A 19,200-nucleotide genomic window follows, 5' to 3' on the forward strand; every position below is an offset into this window, starting at 1 on the left:
ATTATCACCTGAAGCTGGTAAAATAAGGTGTGTGTGTGTGTGTGCATGTGTGAGAATGAGAGAGGATTGACCACACTTTACTGTTTTCAAGCAGGGATGCAATGAAAAACTCCACATGGTGCTGATCTGGGTTGCACTGTTCACTGAATTTCACACTAAATGCTTTTATTTACTGCTTCTGTGACTTCAGAATTGAACTTGTAGCCAGACTAGCTCCCAGTTGTCAAGAATAGATGATATTTATTCATAAATAGATTACACGAGTCCTCCTTCAGTGATTGGAAATAAGCAGTCTTGTTTGGAGGTAATAAATGCAGGACACATGCTTACAGAGACATTTCCATGTGCAGGGCCATGGTACAGGAAGGAAGCTTACAGTAAGGCCATGTCTGAGGCCTTGTTTACATCATTCATTAAACTGAAAACAAGAGTTGCTTATTAGTGGAACTTTTACCCCTTGGTCACCGTGCCAGTGAACTACATTGCACAAGGAAAGGTTCAGGCAGTTTAAAAATGCTACTAATGCTGTTTAAATTATTTAAAAATATACCTGTTTTCTTCCATTGGAAATCTTGACCATGCCGCCAGGTGTTAAGTTGTTTCTGCCAAGTAAACCTGTATGTGATACATTTATAAACTCAGTCAAAAATTAGTCTAAGATAGACAACCAAACACGATTTACATGAAAAGATTTTTTTGGAGAAGTTTCTGTATCGCAGAGAGCGGTCTACCACTGCTGGTACACGCATACATCTGCAAACCGTTTCACCTTTTGAGGGGATTTAAAACAGTTTGTGTGACTCAGACAAACATTTTGTAGTTTACGGTTATTACATCTGACATTTATTGCTCCGATTGCTTTAGTTGTAGATTTTTCGACATAAAGGTGAGTAAAAAGCTAAATGTTCTCCTTTACTAGCCGTAGTTTTCAGTACACAATTGCCTCGCATCAATCAAAAACCACAGAACACCATTTAAATTAACCTCCTAAGACCTGAACTCTTTCGCATTTTTAATTTCGCTTTGCTATTTGGGCTGATTGGGACCCGATGAATGTAAAAACAAAGAATTACATGCTTTTTTTTTTTTTTTTTTTACCTCATTTTTGTTTCTGAGAAAAATGAGGGCCACATATTAGGACATTCACTTTAAATTTTGCTAGAACAGTGGCAGTATCGTGTCCTCGTATGTTGATATCAGACCCTTGTAGAGGAAAATTTAGTATTTTGTCTACACAACCCAAAATGTGATGTCCACATACGTGGACGCTGGGTCCTAGGAGGTTAAATAAGTCAAGTCTGAAAACAACCCCAAAATCTATTTTTGTGTTTTTGTTTTTTTAAATTAAAATATAAATATTTCATTAGATGCTTATGTTGTTCTCTAAACTTTGTGGTAAAAGGGGAAAACACTGGTGCTAATACTTCTGTTTTTTTCACTCTGGGTACAAAAATAAAACCAGCATTTAAAGCTCCACATTGAACACTACAGCAACTCTCAAAGCAATCATTCTTGTGTTAACTTTGAATAAGATTTGAACACATCAACTTTCTAAATCACCTACAGGAACCTGCAAAACTGAAATCCTTTTTTGCATACATAATTCATGCTTAATTTTTTTTTTTTTTTGGTATGACATATGTCTATTCAGCATGTTGTACCATACCAGGTGCGATCCAAAAATTCTGCAACTCTGCCAAAAAAAAAAAAAAAAACAGTGTATAAACCATACCTGATAGAAATTAGGTCACTTTGTTTGATAATTACATTAAGTTTGGGCGGTGAGATGTAATTTCATGCATTTATTTCTTACAATTTAAGTCCAAAGATATTGACAGATTTCTTTCATTTCTTACAGCAGCATTTCTTTATCATGCAGAAAAACTGAAACACATTGTTGAAATTTCACTTTCTTCTGATATTGAGATATCGCAGGGATTAAGGGTTAAGGTAAACTTCTTTACACGTGTGTGTGGTTGTGACAAATAATACTTTGAAATGAAAATGAGCAATGGCTATGTTTTTAGGGTTTGTTTTCTTTCATTGCCAATTATCAAAATAATAATTCAAATTCAAACTAATAATTAAAATAGACTTTTTTCAGTTTGAATAATTTGCCCAAACAGAGGTTGGACTCTAGGCTTTTACATGGAAGTAGTTTTTTAAAATTTTTATTTCTTGTTAACAAATTTCTAAACGTTTTAATACAATAAAAACATGGTATTAATGTTAAAAATACAAGGTTTATTTGATATATTTATATTCATATAAATCCCCAAGCATGTGGTATCAGTTATTAATGTTGATAATCCATAGCTAACAGGCTGTGTCATGTTCATCATAAGGTCTGAATATGTTTTGCAGCTCCACAGAGATATTTTATTAGGGGCAATAAAACCCTTCACAGGGATTGATTGAATTTCATTTTTAGAATCTATGAACTTTTCAGGGAGACAAAATTGGGAAGGCATGCATGGATCTCTGGCTGTTGCCACAGCTGAGGTGGTTTGCTTCAAATGTGCTTCCTTTAAAGCTTCAGGGCATTAAGGGACAACCCGGTGTCGACCCTGGGGGAATTATTCAGTGTGCAACTTCATGAAAAATAGACTGGTCAGCTCCTGAACTGTTGTGGCGCCTGCAGGTTTGAACACTGTTGACTGTTTGGTCTTTGAGTTGCGATTCTCATCTCCAGTGATGAAAGTCAACATGATGGTTGGGTGAAAACAGAAAGTTCATCTTAGCTCTCTGCGTGAGTTTGAGGTCCATGATGACATTGCCCACAGGTAAGTGCAAGTGGTCAGACACCACTTCCAGGGAGCATTCTCAAAATGTCAACAGCACTGAAAGACGTTCAGATGTGTGCAACATGTGACCTAAGCCAAGCTAATATCAGGTATGATTTTTTGCTTTTTTATGGGCAGAGCCACAAAATCTTTTGATTGCTCCTTGTATACACACAGCATCCTAAGCACTTGTAGGCTTGTTGAAAGGGCAAATACTTTTAGAGTGAAAACTGACCTCATAGTTTGAATTGATTCTGTTGCTCTGGGCTGTAAAGACACACTGTAGGCTAACCTGTGAAATACAAGAAATAAGGCCGGAGAAGGACAGCAGACTATTTTGCCATCTGTTGACACAAACTGACAGAAGTATGGGACAACAGCGGTTTCTTTGGTTGGTGTTGATGAAGGTTGCAGAACGACGTAAACATGACTTATCTTAGGCTCATTTGTGAGTGCAGGGCTGAAAACCATAGATCCACTGCAACAAAAACAAACGAAAAACAGCTTCAAGTACATTAAAAGTCACTGTGAGGAACTGTCAGTGCGTTAACAAGATGGTACAAAAATGATTTAAATATATTCAGCCATTACACATAAATGCATAACTTTTTTTAACAGAGCAGAGCTAAACAAAGGTGAAGGACAGTCACTCAACATGGGTCTTCAACTAAAAACAAACTCTTAACTATTTACTGTTGGAAAATTGCACTAATATTTGCACTTTACAAAGGTAAAACAAAGTCAAATTTCCCTTGATAGAAAGGATCTGCTTTTTTTATATTAACAGTATTGCACATCAAGATGAACTACTCCTACAGATTGCAGTAGTCAAAGAACTGACCAGACACTTGACTACCATTATAGCGCTAGCTCACATAGTCCCATCACCTTTATAACTACTGTAAAAGTAACTACAGCAAAGTGACAACTGTTCCTCACGCACAGAAGTTCATTGTAGTTATTAGAGTTATTTGGCTGCTATTTCTTAAACAGTAAACCTATAAACTCCATTACTTATTTATATCCTTAAAAAGGCTTAATTTCTAGTCATTGGATGATGAAACTTTAACAGTTCCCTAGTGTCTGGACAAAAACTGTCAGCAGATGTTTGGCCGCTAATAAAGTCTTCTGTCAGGGCAGCACCATCACACACCCGTGTCACAAAGCTACTACAACTAGTCGTTTAGCAGTGTTTTTAAATTGAATGTTTCAGATCTGGGATTGTAAAGTACATCTGGAGAAATGTGTAACGTCTATTTGCATCTGCCTAAGAATCGTATAAAACTATAATATTTGCAAACACGTTTGACTCAGGACTCATCTACATTCAGTAATGCTTATTTGTCAATTTCACGCTTTCTCTAAGCCCACCACCTGAAAACAGCAGCCATAATAACATTTAATCACCATGAATATTGTTGATTTGATATAAAAAACTGATGATATAGTCTGCCCTCCATTTTTAAATCTTTTAAATGTCTTAAACTCTCAGTTGCACCCCAACACCTCAGATCGTTTTGTATTACAGTGATGATACAACATATAAATTAATAAAAAAATAAAGGCAACTATTATCTGTGGTTGAAGAAGAGAACTCAGGCATACTTGATACAGTTTTCAAATTAAACCCAGCTCCTGTGATTTTGTGAAAAAATAAAATACCTTGATGACCTGAATTTCTAAAGTAACATTTCCTTTCCTCGTAGTGATGGTCAAACGTAATAAACAAGGCTCTTCAGGGGACAGTACGTGGCTTGTGACAGGATTATTCCTGGGAGAAGCTTAGTTGAAATCAGGAACAGAGCCATCCATTTCTCTCCTCTTGCCTTCTCTTCTGACCTGTCTGTTATCTGTATCCAATTTCCATGAGCGCAGGCCTTTGTTGAGTCATTTGGTCTGTTTTCACTTTGCCTCACTAACAAGGAAACCTCCCATCCATCGTAACTTACAGGCGAACCAGCGCCGCAGAGGGCAGAAGTATTCAAAGTGGAACTGCTGGAATTCAGGTGTCTTGCGGATGTCTCTTAAGAAGGCAATGTCCAGGTCCGACTCTGTCAGCATGATGAGAAGCAGCAGCAGGGCGAACAGAAGTCCAATGGTAACCAGGAAGAGACGCAACACGCTCAGGATAAACTTGTTGAGCTCCTCTACCTCGCTAGATGTTGCGGGCCTCCTCTTGACCATACGTTGTTCTCTCCTGCTGTGCCCAAATTCTGTGGCCTGCCCCTCTTTCGATGTCCCTGCCTCTGACTCCTCCTCGTCAATGCTGCAGGGGGCACCATTGAGGTGACGAGCCAAAGGCATCTCCATTCCATGTTCTGCCACGGGTGTAGGCAGCACGCTGTCAGAGGGGCTGTAGTTCTCATCTGAGATGACTGCTGACGTGCTTGCCTCACTGCCATCTACCGTCTGGCTCCTTGAAGGCATGAAGGAGTCGCCATGCGAAACTGAGCGCACCGGTGTGGAGTGAGCACTGTCTCGAAGGGACTCCAAACCTGACACAAACAGCAGGGAAAGACAGGAGTTCATAAGATTCAATAACCGGAAGGAAGTTTGGTGCTCCTTGCACCACTTAAAAAAGGGATTTTGTCTTAGATGCGGGATCCAGGACAATAACGAACTTTCATCTAAAAAGCACTAAACACTCTCATTAATACAGAGAAGACACCCCCCCCCATAATCAGACAACCCTCTATGAGCAAGCAGTTGGTGACAGGAAAAACTCCCATTTAACAGAAAGAAACCTCTGGCAGAACGGGCTCTGGGAGGGGCAGCCATCTGCTGTGACTGGTTGGGGCGTGAAGGGAGGGAGACAGGACAAAAGTGACACTGTGGAAGAAAACCAAAGACTAATAAAACTAATAATTAAATGCAGAGATTGTGTGAAAGCACAAAGAGAATGAAAACAGATGAGTGGAGAAGAGTGAAGAACTAAGGGAGAAGAAATACTCTTCTAACAGGCCCATTGCAGCATAACTAAAGAAGGATTAAGGGTCACCTGATCCAGCCCTAACTAAATTAAACAATATTATAAAAGGAAAGCTTTAACCCTAATCTTAAACATAGAGAGGTTGTCTGTCCCCAATGCGTGGATGTAGATGGATCCACATGTATTATTTGGCGCAGATTTTGTGCGAGACACCGTTCCAGATGCAATCCTCCTATTTATCCAGCCTGGAAAACAGCACTTAAGAGTACAGTAGGATTTGTGTCTCCCTCTGGTCTTGAACTATGGATCTTTCATGTGTGAACCACTACCCCATAAAATAGACTGTAGATTGCAAACCTACTTGATTGTTAAGTCATCATTTTGTATTGTTTTTCTCTTCTGAAAGCAGGCGGTATTAAAATACCTAGAATCGAGGACTGACTTACAGACTATCCATCATGTTGTTTTTGCAGGCTGATCTGGTAATATTGGAAATAACAGCTTTACACATGTAGGTGCCATTGCATTGGATAGGCAGTTTTTATAGGTATGCAGCAATTAATAGTTGCTCATGAATATCCACATAACTAGTAGATGCCTGGAAAAGACATGCTTATTATGTCTGAAAGTTATAGATATAAAAGTGGATATAAAGAACCTGTCCCTTATAGCACATAAAAGAGGAGGTCTAAAGGGAAATTACGTTCATTTGTTCCTTATTAATTAGTTCTGAAGCAAAGTTTCCACAAGCCTCTGGAGCTTGGCTTGCTGAGCTGCCAGAATATTCTGGTACATTTGTGCTTTCTTTAACACTGTGCTGACATCTCTTATGCTAATATAGTCATAAGGGAAGCTGGATTTCTTTTTAATGGCTAGCTTTTCACAACTTATGCAGAAGAAAATTAGCCTTCACATCATGTAATCTATGTCCAAGGAAATACAAATGGCAACTGTAACCCCAAAGCAAGCATGCAACATAAAACCGATGTCTTCTAGGAACTTACTCAGTTCTCATATTCTCACAGCTGCTTTTTGGAGGTTCATCACAGTGCAAACTTTCTATCTATCACATTAGATTTTAGCAATAGGTCTTACAGTCACTTAATACTGTAATGTTTTGAAATATAACCACAAAAAAATCACTTTTAAAAATCAGGAAATCTATCACAAAATATCTCAATCCAACAAAACCAGCCTGATTTTTACCTGCACGATTGCCTGCTGGGCTGCAGCCATGTAACTGGAGTGGAACAGCTAGCCTGGAAGGAGCCCTGGACTCCTGTCTTAACCCAGGTCCAGAGCCTGAGTTTGAAGATCCCCCCGGTAGAGCGGGGAAAAGGGGAAGGACTCCCAGAGCCTTGCCCAAAAGCCTGGGTCCCAAAGACAGCACACGCACCTTCACATCCCGATAACAATGGTTGATCATACGCAGATGAACATTCACCTTGGTCTTGATGCGGATCAAACACTTCACCATGATTACACAACAGCAAAAGCACTATTTCCAATTGAGTTTCTACACGTTTTCAACTGCTATCCTTTCGCTTTCTAAATCTTAAAACGGCCTCTTTGTATTCTGCCTGTCTGCTGCCTGTCTTTGTCTCCAACTGAGACTGGTCTAGCTAAGCAGCACTACTCCCTTCTATGCAGTAAGCTCCCACATGCTGTTAGGCGGGCTGACAGCGGTAGATAAATAGAAAGACAGTCAGAGTGAAAGACAAGGCCCAGGAATGTGGTCCCCTTGTGCCACAGTTCACCTCGACCTCCCCTCCTGCTGTCGGCTGTGACACACACAGCATGGTCCCTGACAGCAGGAGCTTTTTTCAGGCTGAGATATCATTGCCAGTTGAAATACCAGTACAAATATAGCAACATGACAAAACACAGGGGGGTTGCTTCCCTGCTGATACACTGGGGTGCAATGTCAGAGTCCAGGACAAGAACTAAGGCTGGTTTGATAAAATAAATTTTTTCTATTTGCTTTTCTTTTTTGCAGACAGGCTATGTTGTAAGTTTATTAGTGTGACTGAGGCCGATCGGCAAAGAGTAAACTTACTCTCAGTGGCAGCATTGGCAAAAGGTTAATAGCCTGTTGGAGGAAAGGCAGGATGGTAAGTGCCCTTTATAAACTGACAGGATGACTTTCTCATGTCAAAATAATACCTGAGGCCAGTTGCTGATGGGCACTCCAGTGTGTGCACTTTTCAGTAAAGCACACCCTTTAGAGAAAGAGTGAGATCTCACAAAAATACAGAGAAAGCGACTGACATTTGCAAGTAGGTAGGCTGTTAACATGGAAAAGCACTTAGATTGCGCTCTTTCTCCATGCAGGTATTCACAACTATGTCTGATAGTGTTATAAGGAATCTAAAAAAAATGCTGTGCCATTGCTGTGCAACCCAGATCAAATCACAGGATTAAGACAGTGATTTCTTATGTGCCCTGGGGGACTGATCCCCCAGGGCACACTATAAGGCAGACTGTGATATCTCTAAATTAACCAATAAAATAATTTTTTAAAAGATAATAAAAATCTATATTTTGAGGTAAGTGTAATGCCTCAACACCAGGGCCCAAGATTTAATGGAAATCAGCAATTTAGCTAAGAAGTTTAGGTAGCTACAGTAAGACCTGGCCTAACTGGGAAGACTTTATATGTTTAAACAAGAAAAAAAGCACAGTGGATAAAGTGTTTATATTAGTAAACTAAAGGAAAAGAAATGAACTAAAACTATCTGAGCTATAGCAACATATTTAATACCTCCTGTATTATCAGGATTTGAGCAACCAAATATGGCACACAGGTTCCTCTTAGAACTCTGATGGTTCTTATGGGATAGATTTATAGTGCACCTCGGATTAACCATCTAAAGCAACAGACAGTGCACAAGACAAGTGAAGAAGAGAATGCAGGTATGGTGGAGTGGGTGGAGACGAGTGTCAGGGGGTGACTTGTGTGAAGGATAGCAGCAACTAACAAAAAAGACAGGAGGCAGAGCTGGACGTGGCAGAACTGAAGTTTCTTTGTTGGGAACAAAGAGAATGGACAAGATTAGAAATGAGTATACCAGAGGGACAGCTCAGATCAAGCGGCTTCGATTCAAAGTTAGGCAAGGCTGAGATGGTTTGGATGTGCAGGTACTTTGTTTAAGAGAGGAGATCTAGTGGATATATTGGACAAAGGGTGTTGAAAATGGAGCTGTCTGGCAGGAGAAGAGGAACACCACAGAAAAGATTCATGGATATAGTCAGGGAGGACGTGCAGAGGGCTGGTGTGACAGACGACGACCTGTGGATAGGGTGAAATAGAGGCAGATGCCCTCTAAAGTGAGCAGCCAGAAGAAGAATACTTTTATAGCGCCTTTCTCTTCAGTGTGAGCAATCATGTCACCTTCTACTAGAAGTCTCGTTTACCCAGTCACATGAACATTCATACAGTGCCTTTATCTATGTCTTAGTGTTTTATCTAACTTTCACAAGCACTCTCACACTCAAATGGATTCCTCAGGGTTCAGTATGGAGGAGCCGGGGATAACAACAGTGGACCTTCCAGTTTGTAGAAAACCCGCTCTACCATCACAGCCATCACTTACCTATAGATATTGTGACGCCATCGTGTTACCTAGCAACCAACAGTCTAAAATGATCCATGTGCAGTATTTGTGCACTTATAAAGCCCAATAATAGCACTTGTATTTCATAAAGTAACAATAGCAAATAATTTATATCCACAAAAATGATATATTATGATGTCAGCATGTTAATAGTAACCATCCACTAATGGACTAACATCACTAACCAAACAATGCTATAGTATGAGCATATACTAGGTAAAATTATTGGTTAAACAGCCCTCTTTTTGCACACTTGCAAATACTTATATTGTTTGGCAGTTTGAGGACTGACTCCCATGACTTCCACCAACACAGTGAGAGCTTCAGCTACACTATCTTTCTTGTGTTTGTGCGGTTTACCTTCCATAATGGAAATGTGCACAGCTCTTCGTCGGGTCCTTGGCACACTCGTTAGACGAGGGCCATGAGTGATGGATGGACAGCTCCTACTAGGCACCATACCAGCCCTGTGAGAAAACACATGTATGCATAAAGCCCCAAACAAACACATTTGACAGTGCATTCAGAGCTTAATCAATTTGTTACATAATTTAATCAATGCATGATTGTTATGATTGTTACCTGTGGATCTCCGGGGGGTCTCTCTTAATTTTAGCACTTTGTTCCATTACTTCTTTTGCAACCTTTCCGCTAAAAAACAGATAAACGTGACCACTACGGCAAGCACTGAAAACTCCCAATTGTACTTAGTATTCCCATATCATGCTTTGCAATAAACATATTGTTCTGTTGATACCTGTATCTAAAGCGACTACCCTTGAAGAAGAGGTTACTACTGGACACAGTGCGGACTTGGCTTGACTTCTCCAGCCTGTGAGTGAAAAACCATAAATACAGTCATTAGCTTAAATGAAAAGATACCTATTCAGTTTTTGTATGTAATTTTACTCACTTGTAGAAGGCCTGATTCTCCACCCCACACTTCCAAAGATGCTTGCAGGCCTCTGGTGTAGGTGCAAAGTAAGTCAGTATGATCTTCTTATCCTGTAACCAGTCCACTATATTAACTCATATTTGTGATGAAAGCAACATTCTTTTTCATCTAAAGGCTTTACATTCTCATTCAAACCAAAGCCTAAATTGAGTTTTAGAATATGAGAAGGTGTCTATACAGATATATTTAAAGGGCACTGTAACCAATCAGCCAAAGAAAACCCAAAAGAAATAATCCTTCTGATCTAAACATCAACCGCCTCTAACACGGTGTCTTTATTTTACTCTTTTGTCTGCTAAAACCTATGGGTAGCACACATTTTTGTCAAATCCTTCCTCATTTATTTCCACATTAAGAATATAGTACAGTGGCTCCCCAGTGGCAGAGTCTCCATGCATAAAACATGGACGCACTCATTTAACTTCCTGAGCTCCACAGGCTAGAATAGGCAGTTTTAATAATGAATACACATACCTCCTTCTGATTTGCATATATATGGAACGTCTTTGCTTCAAACTTAAGTTTGGTCACCTCCTCCCTGAGGTTAAAATAAAGAAGACAAACCAAACAGAGTAACAAAGAAATCCGACCAGAAAGAATAGGGGAGAAAGTGAGCAAAAGAAAGGAGAGACATAAACCAAAAAAGGCTGTAAAATATTAAGAGCTGTAGGTAAATTAACAGGGCTAACAGTGATTCATTTCTGTGCAAGAGCTGCAAGAGCTCAAATGCTGATTTGGAAACAACAAAACAAGTCAGATGCTGTGAAAACCTCGAAGCTTTCTCTGCGGTCTTACAAAGGTTACTGTTATCTTCTTGTATGGATAACTGGTTACTTTTTTCCTTTGGACTCTCTTGCATCACATTTCACAATATTTTAAAAATTGTACTGTACTTTGTGTGTTTTTTTCCAACAATGCGTGAAATTGTATCAAGTTTAGGATTTTATTTGTTCTTTTCTTTATTTAAAGCACTGAGGTCATTTTGAAGTGGAATGTAGCTGATATATTCATGGGCATAAAAGTTTAAAATAAGTTTAAATGTTAAAGTCTTTTGATGCTTAATTCATATTTGAGCTTTTTCTGCAACTGATGGGGAGATTTTATTTAAAATAAAGTCACTGTCTTGCTAGTACAAACCTTTGATATGAATATGATTATCAAGTGAAGTTTCAACTCTTCATCTCTACTCACCATTTGAGGAAGTGAACCCTCCTGTTTCCTTGCAGCACAGTGAATCCAAAAGGGGTGAAAGCCAAAAAAGCCGGGTTCCCAGACACATCCTGACAGCACATCCGTGTTTTTGTAAAAACATGGATTTGAGTTAACATTTTAAATCACAATGACATTCAGTCATTCATGTTAGGGTTCACTTTACTGTAAATCTTAATGATAACCTTGCATGGATGTGGGTCGACCCCATAGGTCTCCAACATCTGAGCCTTCTGAAGAAAGTTGAGCTCTGATGTTTCAGGAGTCTGACCTCTGAGAAAAAAGTTAAATAAATAAAGTCAACATACTGGGTTCTGTCACAACTCTTAATTCATGGAGACAGACTTATGTGAAGATTATCATTATCAAACTTGATAATGTGTAGCATCAGAAAGGTTTGGATGCTTTAATTTTCCTAAAGAAAAAGTCTCTAACCATCTACTTACTCTTTTAAATGTCTATAGCTACCAGGGTGTAAACTGTGCAGATCAAGGATACATAATTAAATCTGTTCACTGTGTGTAAAGAATCAAACAAAAGCTTACTTCAGTTTTTAGCCCTGCAGGTCAAACTTTAAAGCAGTGACTATAATGTTCTAACAGCTGTTGTACTGACCACAGGAATGAAAGGATTATAAATCAATCTGCTGTCTACATTTTCTTCTATTAATAATCCTTGATGAAACTAGTGTATGAGTCACATTAGCTCGGCTGGAGAACATACTGTAGCTCTTTGTTTTTGCTCAGGCAGTCTGAAATAAACTGAATTAACGTCATTATCCCTTTGCCACACTCAAGTTTCTTGTATCTTAGCAAATTACACTGTTATTCTTATGCAAAATGTTTTACGGACAACCTTTGACACTTAACTCCAGGGAATGTACTTAATTATGGGAAGGAAATGAGCAACAGAGGGCAGTATAGGATTGAATCTATACCCAGTGCCAGCGTCCTCCTGGGTTTTGTACATTGTATATACAGCAAGTATAAGTTACTGTGGAGCTGTTTATTTGATTAAATCCTCTTTTGCCCAGGAATACTATCTGCAAGGTTCATCTTCCAACATTGTACAGAACATTGTACAATGTACTCCTAGTCTCAACATCACTGAGCTGGTCTTAAATTATCCAGTCAGTCTAAATCCACAGAAGAACTACAATTTTTCCAAAATCTTAAAACAAATTACCAGCACAGTAAAAAAAAAATGTATTCATGTTTTTTTAAACATTCTTTAAAGGTTTTGTACCACATGACAGAAAAAACATCTAGGTACCTCTACATCACTGCTTTTAATTCACAATACCTGCTACATAATTAAAAGTTCAGAACTTTTTACAATATATAAGAAATTATGCTTGCCTATCTTGTCTTAATATCCTAAATGAGAATTCCAATGTTGCCGTATGTTGATCTAAAAGCATCCGCACTCATGTAAGTTAAATAAGAAGCTATATATTATATAGAATAGTTGATTGCATAGGTGCTCCAAGTCAGCTATGCTCTTGTGATGCCTGCACCTTGCCTCTGATAAAACTGAAGGAGACTACACAGGTATGCAGGCATCTGGACAGATGCCACCTTACATCAGCTCAGTTTTGTGGATCTCAGCAATCCGCCGCTCCAACTTCTCTGAGTGCTTCGGGAAGAACTGAAACTTGGAGCTGTAGCCCTCTGGATGTTTCCCAGGGTCATAGTCACCAATTTCAGCTGGAAAATTAAAAAGAAAGAAATAAAAGAAAAGGATGACTTTTTTAAATGATTTTATGTTTGGCTTTTTGCCTTGCCTTTATTTGATAGGTAAAGCTAAGTGTGAAACGATGACATACAGCAAAAGGCCAGAGTTGGAACTGGGACTGCTGAGGTAATAAATTAGATGGTGTATGTGGTACCAGCTGGCCCATGAGTCACTTTTTTGTGATGTAAGACCCTTCAACCAACTATGGGATAAAGAAATCGTAGCTAAATGCTATTGCTTGAACTTTCAAACAAACAACTGGACTAAATTATGTTCATCATACAGGGGTTGTTCTTATTAGCTCAGTTTAAAGATAAATTGTACAAGTTGAATAATCATGCACAGAGAGACAGTGTGTTCTCAGTATTAAGAGAATATTATCTCCGTCCTGCTGCCCAGCATATCTTTGAGCATGAAAATGTCACATAGAAAACAGTGAAAAATATTTTCACTTTGCCAATTTTGACATTAAAAGGTCTTTCCTTTTACTCAGAATTATTTCAGTTTATGTTGTGTTCAGCTACCAGTGACAATGTTTGACTTTCTCATTTATGTGGTTGGCCTTGACAGAAAAGAGTTTGTGCTGGGGTGCATGATACTGAAAGACATTTCTTTAAACTAATAGTAGTAAAAAGATTAAACTTAGATTATAATTTTTCAAGGTTAAAACATCTGCTCACGAATACACGAATCTTTATTCTGAATCAAAACTTTGACATTCAAACAAAGATCAACACAATGTAATATGTAAACATCAGTTTAGTGGAATTTATCAGAGTTGAAACCTTCAAATGTGTTATTTGTGTCTAAAGGATTGATGTGCAGCACGAGACAGCTATGGTAATTTACTTCAAATTAACATAGGTAGTAATTATTTAGCATAATTGGGCAAAAAGTCAATAACAAAATTTAAGCACACTGTAAAACGAGTGATTTGAGATGAGAATACTTTGCTCTTCCTCTTGGTTACTTTTTTCAAGTCTTGGAGAATATGACTCTTCTATACTGTAAAGGGGGACTCTGGCCAATATAGGTCCTTTCAGAGAAATGGTGTCCCTATTGGCGATTACATGTCACCTCAGATGGTGAAAAGTGTGACTCAGTGGTGGAAAATCCTGGTGGAATAGCTCTCATTCCTGGCTTCACAGCCTTCACAGAGCCATCCCACCCCCACCGAAAAAAGAAGACAGACTTAATAAAAAGAGCATAAAAGACACTGTGACTGAAAAAATATTTAAAAAGCATGTAAATCTGCAAAGTTTCTCAGTTTCATCTGAGCTGTTGTTGTGTTTGGTTTGGTTAGGTTAAGAAAAGTAGATCCACCATAAAAATAGGTGCTATGATAACCAGGCTAATGACAGCTAACTTAATTACAGTGCCAGCTGCAAAAGATTGGGGAAGTTTTTTGCCCATGTGATAGTATCAGAGTTGTGATTGTCGTAACTGCTGAGATGTTTTCCAACTCACAAATAAACTGTATACATTGCATTAAGTGTATATTATATATATGTAATGTTTTTAAGCCCCCGCAGATGAACTCTCTTTATCTGGTGTATAAAAATACAATATTTCTAAAGACTGGTGTGGTTGAAACCACATTTGTATTGCAGCCACTCAAGGCTGCTGTTTCTTATTCAAACTGTTATTCTCCCTCTCAAGTGATTATTGCTAAATAATTAAAAGACACAGTTCACCCAAAAAAATTACATTTCTTTTCTGGCCTGTTATTCTGTTTATTCGTCTACATTATTTTAGTGTGAAATGCACAATTTTGTTAATGCATGCGTTCTAAGGCACACTGCGGTTTGTATTATTTACTGTAGGAACATAAAGAGACACAGAGGACATTTAGATTCAGGGAATGTCTGAGAGACAGAATCCTGGCAGCAGAGATGTTTGGTAGTGTGTGTGACAGGGAAACATGCACCTCACCCCTCTGCATGTTGATGAGTCTAACACCCAGAGGAACCAGGAAGTCTTTTTGTCAGAACTCTCAGATTTGGTTTCAAAGCATGTAAACATCTTAAATTAAACTGATGATTTTTTTTTTTACATTGAGTTTATCTAAGTTGCTTTTCATACTGTTATTTAAAAAAAAAAAATTCAGTTCAGCATAAAAACAACAAACTCCGATTCCCTTTGCAAACAACAGTATGAACCCTATGAGTCTTCAGCTTTTAAACACACTCTGCTCACATGTTTGCACACAACCACACAGTGAAATATATGTTTACAGTATGATTAAACATACTCGTCTCAAAAAAGGTTGTTTGTCATACCTTGTAATATATAGGCAGCCAGCAAAGCTGCATCTGATGTCTTGCACAGGAGGCGGCCGTGGTAGAGATCCCTCTTAACCTGCAGGAAGACAAGATATCTGTGGAGTGGAACACAGAGAAACTGATTTGGGTCATTACTCATAGGACGTCTAGATGTTTACAATTTAAAATTAAAGTGCCTTTTGAGGCTGCGTATATAGTATATGGGAAGTCACTGTTAGAAGATGAAATTCTGAGAGTACCAAATAAGAGCTGAGGCTGACTTCTATAAAGTGTTTAGAGTGAAAGACATGATGACAGATTATGACACGAGTGTTTTAAGGCGACTTGAGATTGTATGTCTGTGTTTACTACGAATAAGCAACCTTGTAGACCACAACCACAGTAAAATGTAAAATACATAAATGTAACTTTTGAAACCTTATTAGAATACTCAGGCCTTTTTGTAGCCCATTTTTTAATTCACTTATAACACAATTTATGAGAAAAATGAGTCATCATCTTATGTCCAGGCTTCTAAAATGGACTGGTCATGCATTTAAGAAGGTGAAAATTTATTCTAATTTCACACAGAGCATGAGCATCCATCCATCCTCTGCTGCTTCAGCCTATCCCAGCTTCTCTACATGTTCATGAAGAGCCTGAAGAGGGTGTGAGACAGAGCACACCCTGGACAGGTCTGGACCAGTCTGTCGCTGGAGTTTCGAGCTTATACATAATCATTTTGGGAATTGAGATTGATTTAAAATATGATTGCAGTTTCATGGACAAACCCTCTGGGTACAACTTCATCTTCTGGTCTCTTCTACAACATCCAAGAATTCCTGTCTGTCATTTTGCTCACCCTAAATTCATTTCATACGGCTGTGATTCTGCTTCTCTCCAAGCAGCAAAGCAATAAATAGCATAGAAGTATTAAGCATTGCTGGGAAAAAGTGTGGTTATTGAGCATTTTACATTACTGAGGTTATTACTTGTTGTCTTCAATGTGTGCAAGTTTCATACAAGGTTCATTTTTATGTAATTTCTACTGCCTTTGCCACCTCATTGCTCACAAAATCTTGCATGGTACCCAAGTTTCTTTTACAATACACAAAAGCAGGATTGCTGTGAAATAACTGGTATTATTTAGATATATTTTTGCTTATCCGCTATGCATTCATTTGTCTGTAAAAGCCTCTAGTCGGAACAGATGGATGAGGATGGAGGGGCTCTGCCTTGCCGGCGCGCTGGTCTATCAAAATGAGCTGGATTGTGAATAAGAGATTTCATTGCATGGCAACCAGTCGAGGGATGTGATTTACAGGGATCTGTGCACTTGGAAGCTCTCCGGCTCACGCCTCACAGCAGTTTGTTCAGCTGTCACAGATGCTGCACGCCATACAGTAGTGGCACAGAGCTTCATGACACCACGGCTTGCACAAAAGGAAACACTCAAATCCTCTCTGCACACAGGCCACTGTGCTGAACTCGGAGTACTCTTACAAATTGAAAAGCGTGGGTTTCTGCCCCTTCATAACCACTTGCCCATTTTAATACTGGACTTTAGATAATTTATAGGGTCATTTTGGCTCATTAATAAAGAGGCCAAGTTGAAACCCATTGAGAATGGAGAAACCCATTTAAAATTGCTATTATACTTTCCAGGGTTTTTTTTCCTTAAGCGAATAACAATTTACTGAAAAGGATTCCTTATTTAAAATCAAATAGGATTTCCTAAAAATCTCGTTTAAGTTGCAGTGGTATTATTCATTCTTCCATTTTGTAAAAGCCAGCTACAGAAGCATAAAAAGGCATTATCTGATTGGATTTTATGAGATAAGTAAGGGCAGAAGAAAAAGATGTCTTCCCCACCCCTTTTTGGTTCAATAAAAGTCTCTCTTTGCTGTGGAGACTTTTATTATTTTACATCTGCCATTTAAGTTTGATCTGTGTCAGCATTTCTTAGATTGTTGAGTGTAAGAAGCAAAAAGGTAGACATCTATACACATTTCCTGCTTTAAGTTGTGTTAAAAAGGAATATTCCACACACATATAATAATAATAATAATAATAATAATAATAATAATAATAATAATAATAATAATAATAATAATGTAAGCTAACTTGAAGCACAACAAAAGGAACTCAAGTTTGCCCTTCAGTATTTTCTAATGCCCTGAGCTCCAAATAAAACGAGGCTGACACTGCAGTTTTTTTTCATTGTGTGTCTGTAATTTGTTTTTTCTCTCTTTTCTATGAGCGTCATGATTGGCAGTCCCATTTCAGTGTAATGGCAGACGTCTTGACCCTATTCTGAAATTGCAAGTGACAGATCCCCGTGACCTGATAGAAGGAAATTTGCAAGTGAAAATGAGTCGCTCAGTTTTCTTGGTATGCATTAAATCCCCCTTTTTTCTTGCACATCTGGTTTTTATTTGAATTTTTTACATTTGTTAACTATTTATTTTTTCTAGTTTTCCCAGTAGTCAATACAAATGGCTGCAGACAGTGTGACATTAGCATACTTGCTTGTTGTAATGAAGGCATTTAAGTCATGTAGAAATGCAAAACATGACTGTGAAGAGATGTGAACTGGCAGGCAGTTGTAAAAACTGACACCTTACAGTCAAATATCATTTGTTGATGGCATATTTTATTACTGTGTGCACCTCTGCAATGTGTCATTTTGTTTGTATTCGCTCGATTACTGTGCAAAAAGTTCAACTGTTATCTGCAGATGAAAATTAGCTCTAAGCAAATTCAGGTATAAGACATAAAATTATCATATTTTAAACTTCAAAAGGTCTCCCATAGAAGAAGAATATGATATAAATTAACCCCACCTTTTCCCATGTGGAGCCGACTAAGCCATCTTAATGTCTTACCTGGTGATTTCCTCTTTCAGGGCAGCGGGGTCAGGTGGGTAAAACTTGACACGCAAACACATGGTGAATGGAGGCTGGGCTACAAACAGGAGATATATTTCTTTCAGGGGTTTTACTCTAATCAACTCTGGACATCTTGGAAAATGAATAAACCAAAAACAGTATCAACAAACTCATCAGGGATCTCAAACTAAATACTTACATTTCATTTGTTTGGCAATTGACTTTGTAAACTCCAACCAGTGCTGTAGGGAAGAGAAAGAGAAGTAAAGACCTGCACTTTTAACACTGATTCGATATCTGCCAAACTGTCAGTCTGGGGTCTGATTACTCAGCAGCTGAGCATGATGACTTAAAATCTATAGCTGGAAGGCACAGTAGAATTACTCCCATCGCCTCTCCTTCTGTTTGTTTAGACTCCCTCCAATACAGTCACCATGCAGAGAAAAGAAAGACATTTAGAAGATAATCAGGACAGTGCTGCTTTTCTGTTTATTTTGAGCACCAACCATCAAGATTCATTAGTGGTTTTAATCAGTGAGATAATTACAGTTTGACAATGGGGCACGGAAGTCAACACAGGGTAGCCAAAGATGCTATAAAGAAAGGGCGATTGGCTGAGGCAAGGTCGGTTAGTTTTCTGGGGCAATTTTTTTTGAAGATTTTTGTTCTCTACAAGATCTGCCTCCTTGAGATATCAACCTGGTAAATAATGCATGTGTAAAACGCAATGCTGAATAGCCCTCAAGGTATCTCCTATCTTTTCATTGTGTTGAGCTAGAGTTGAAAGATTTACACAAAGATCCAGCAGAAAGTCTTATCATGTCTGA

General features: G+C 38.5%; 1 protein-coding gene across 1 annotated transcript; it reads right to left on the bottom strand.

Moving 5' to 3' along the window:
- Nucleotides 1-269: 269 nt before the first annotated feature.
- Nucleotides 270-18,601, bottom strand: LOC146678403 (FERM domain-containing protein 5-like). Its single transcript, XM_085386955.1, has 12 exons — nt 18,573-18,601; nt 18,371-18,449; nt 15,504-15,601; nt 13,073-13,196; nt 11,676-11,763; nt 11,473-11,561; nt 10,756-10,819; nt 10,240-10,331; nt 10,084-10,158; nt 9,909-9,977; nt 9,687-9,793; nt 270-5,278 (listed from the first exon to the last, which is right to left on the bottom strand). Exons 1-12 carry the CDS (start codon nt 18,577-18,579, stop codon nt 4,686-4,688), a joined length of 1,485 nt encoding a protein of 494 aa, XP_085243081.1. The 5' UTR covers nt 18,580-18,601; the 3' UTR covers nt 270-4,685.
- Between the last annotated feature and the right edge of the window lie 599 nt (nt 18,602-19,200).

This window comes from Rhamphochromis longiceps, linkage group LG1 (assembly GCF_057381845.1).
Source record: "Rhamphochromis longiceps isolate RC_006_pf linkage group LG1, R_longiceps_female_GT1.1, whole genome shotgun sequence".
Classification (NCBI taxonomy): Eukaryota; Metazoa; Chordata; class Actinopteri; order Cichliformes; family Cichlidae; genus Rhamphochromis; species Rhamphochromis longiceps.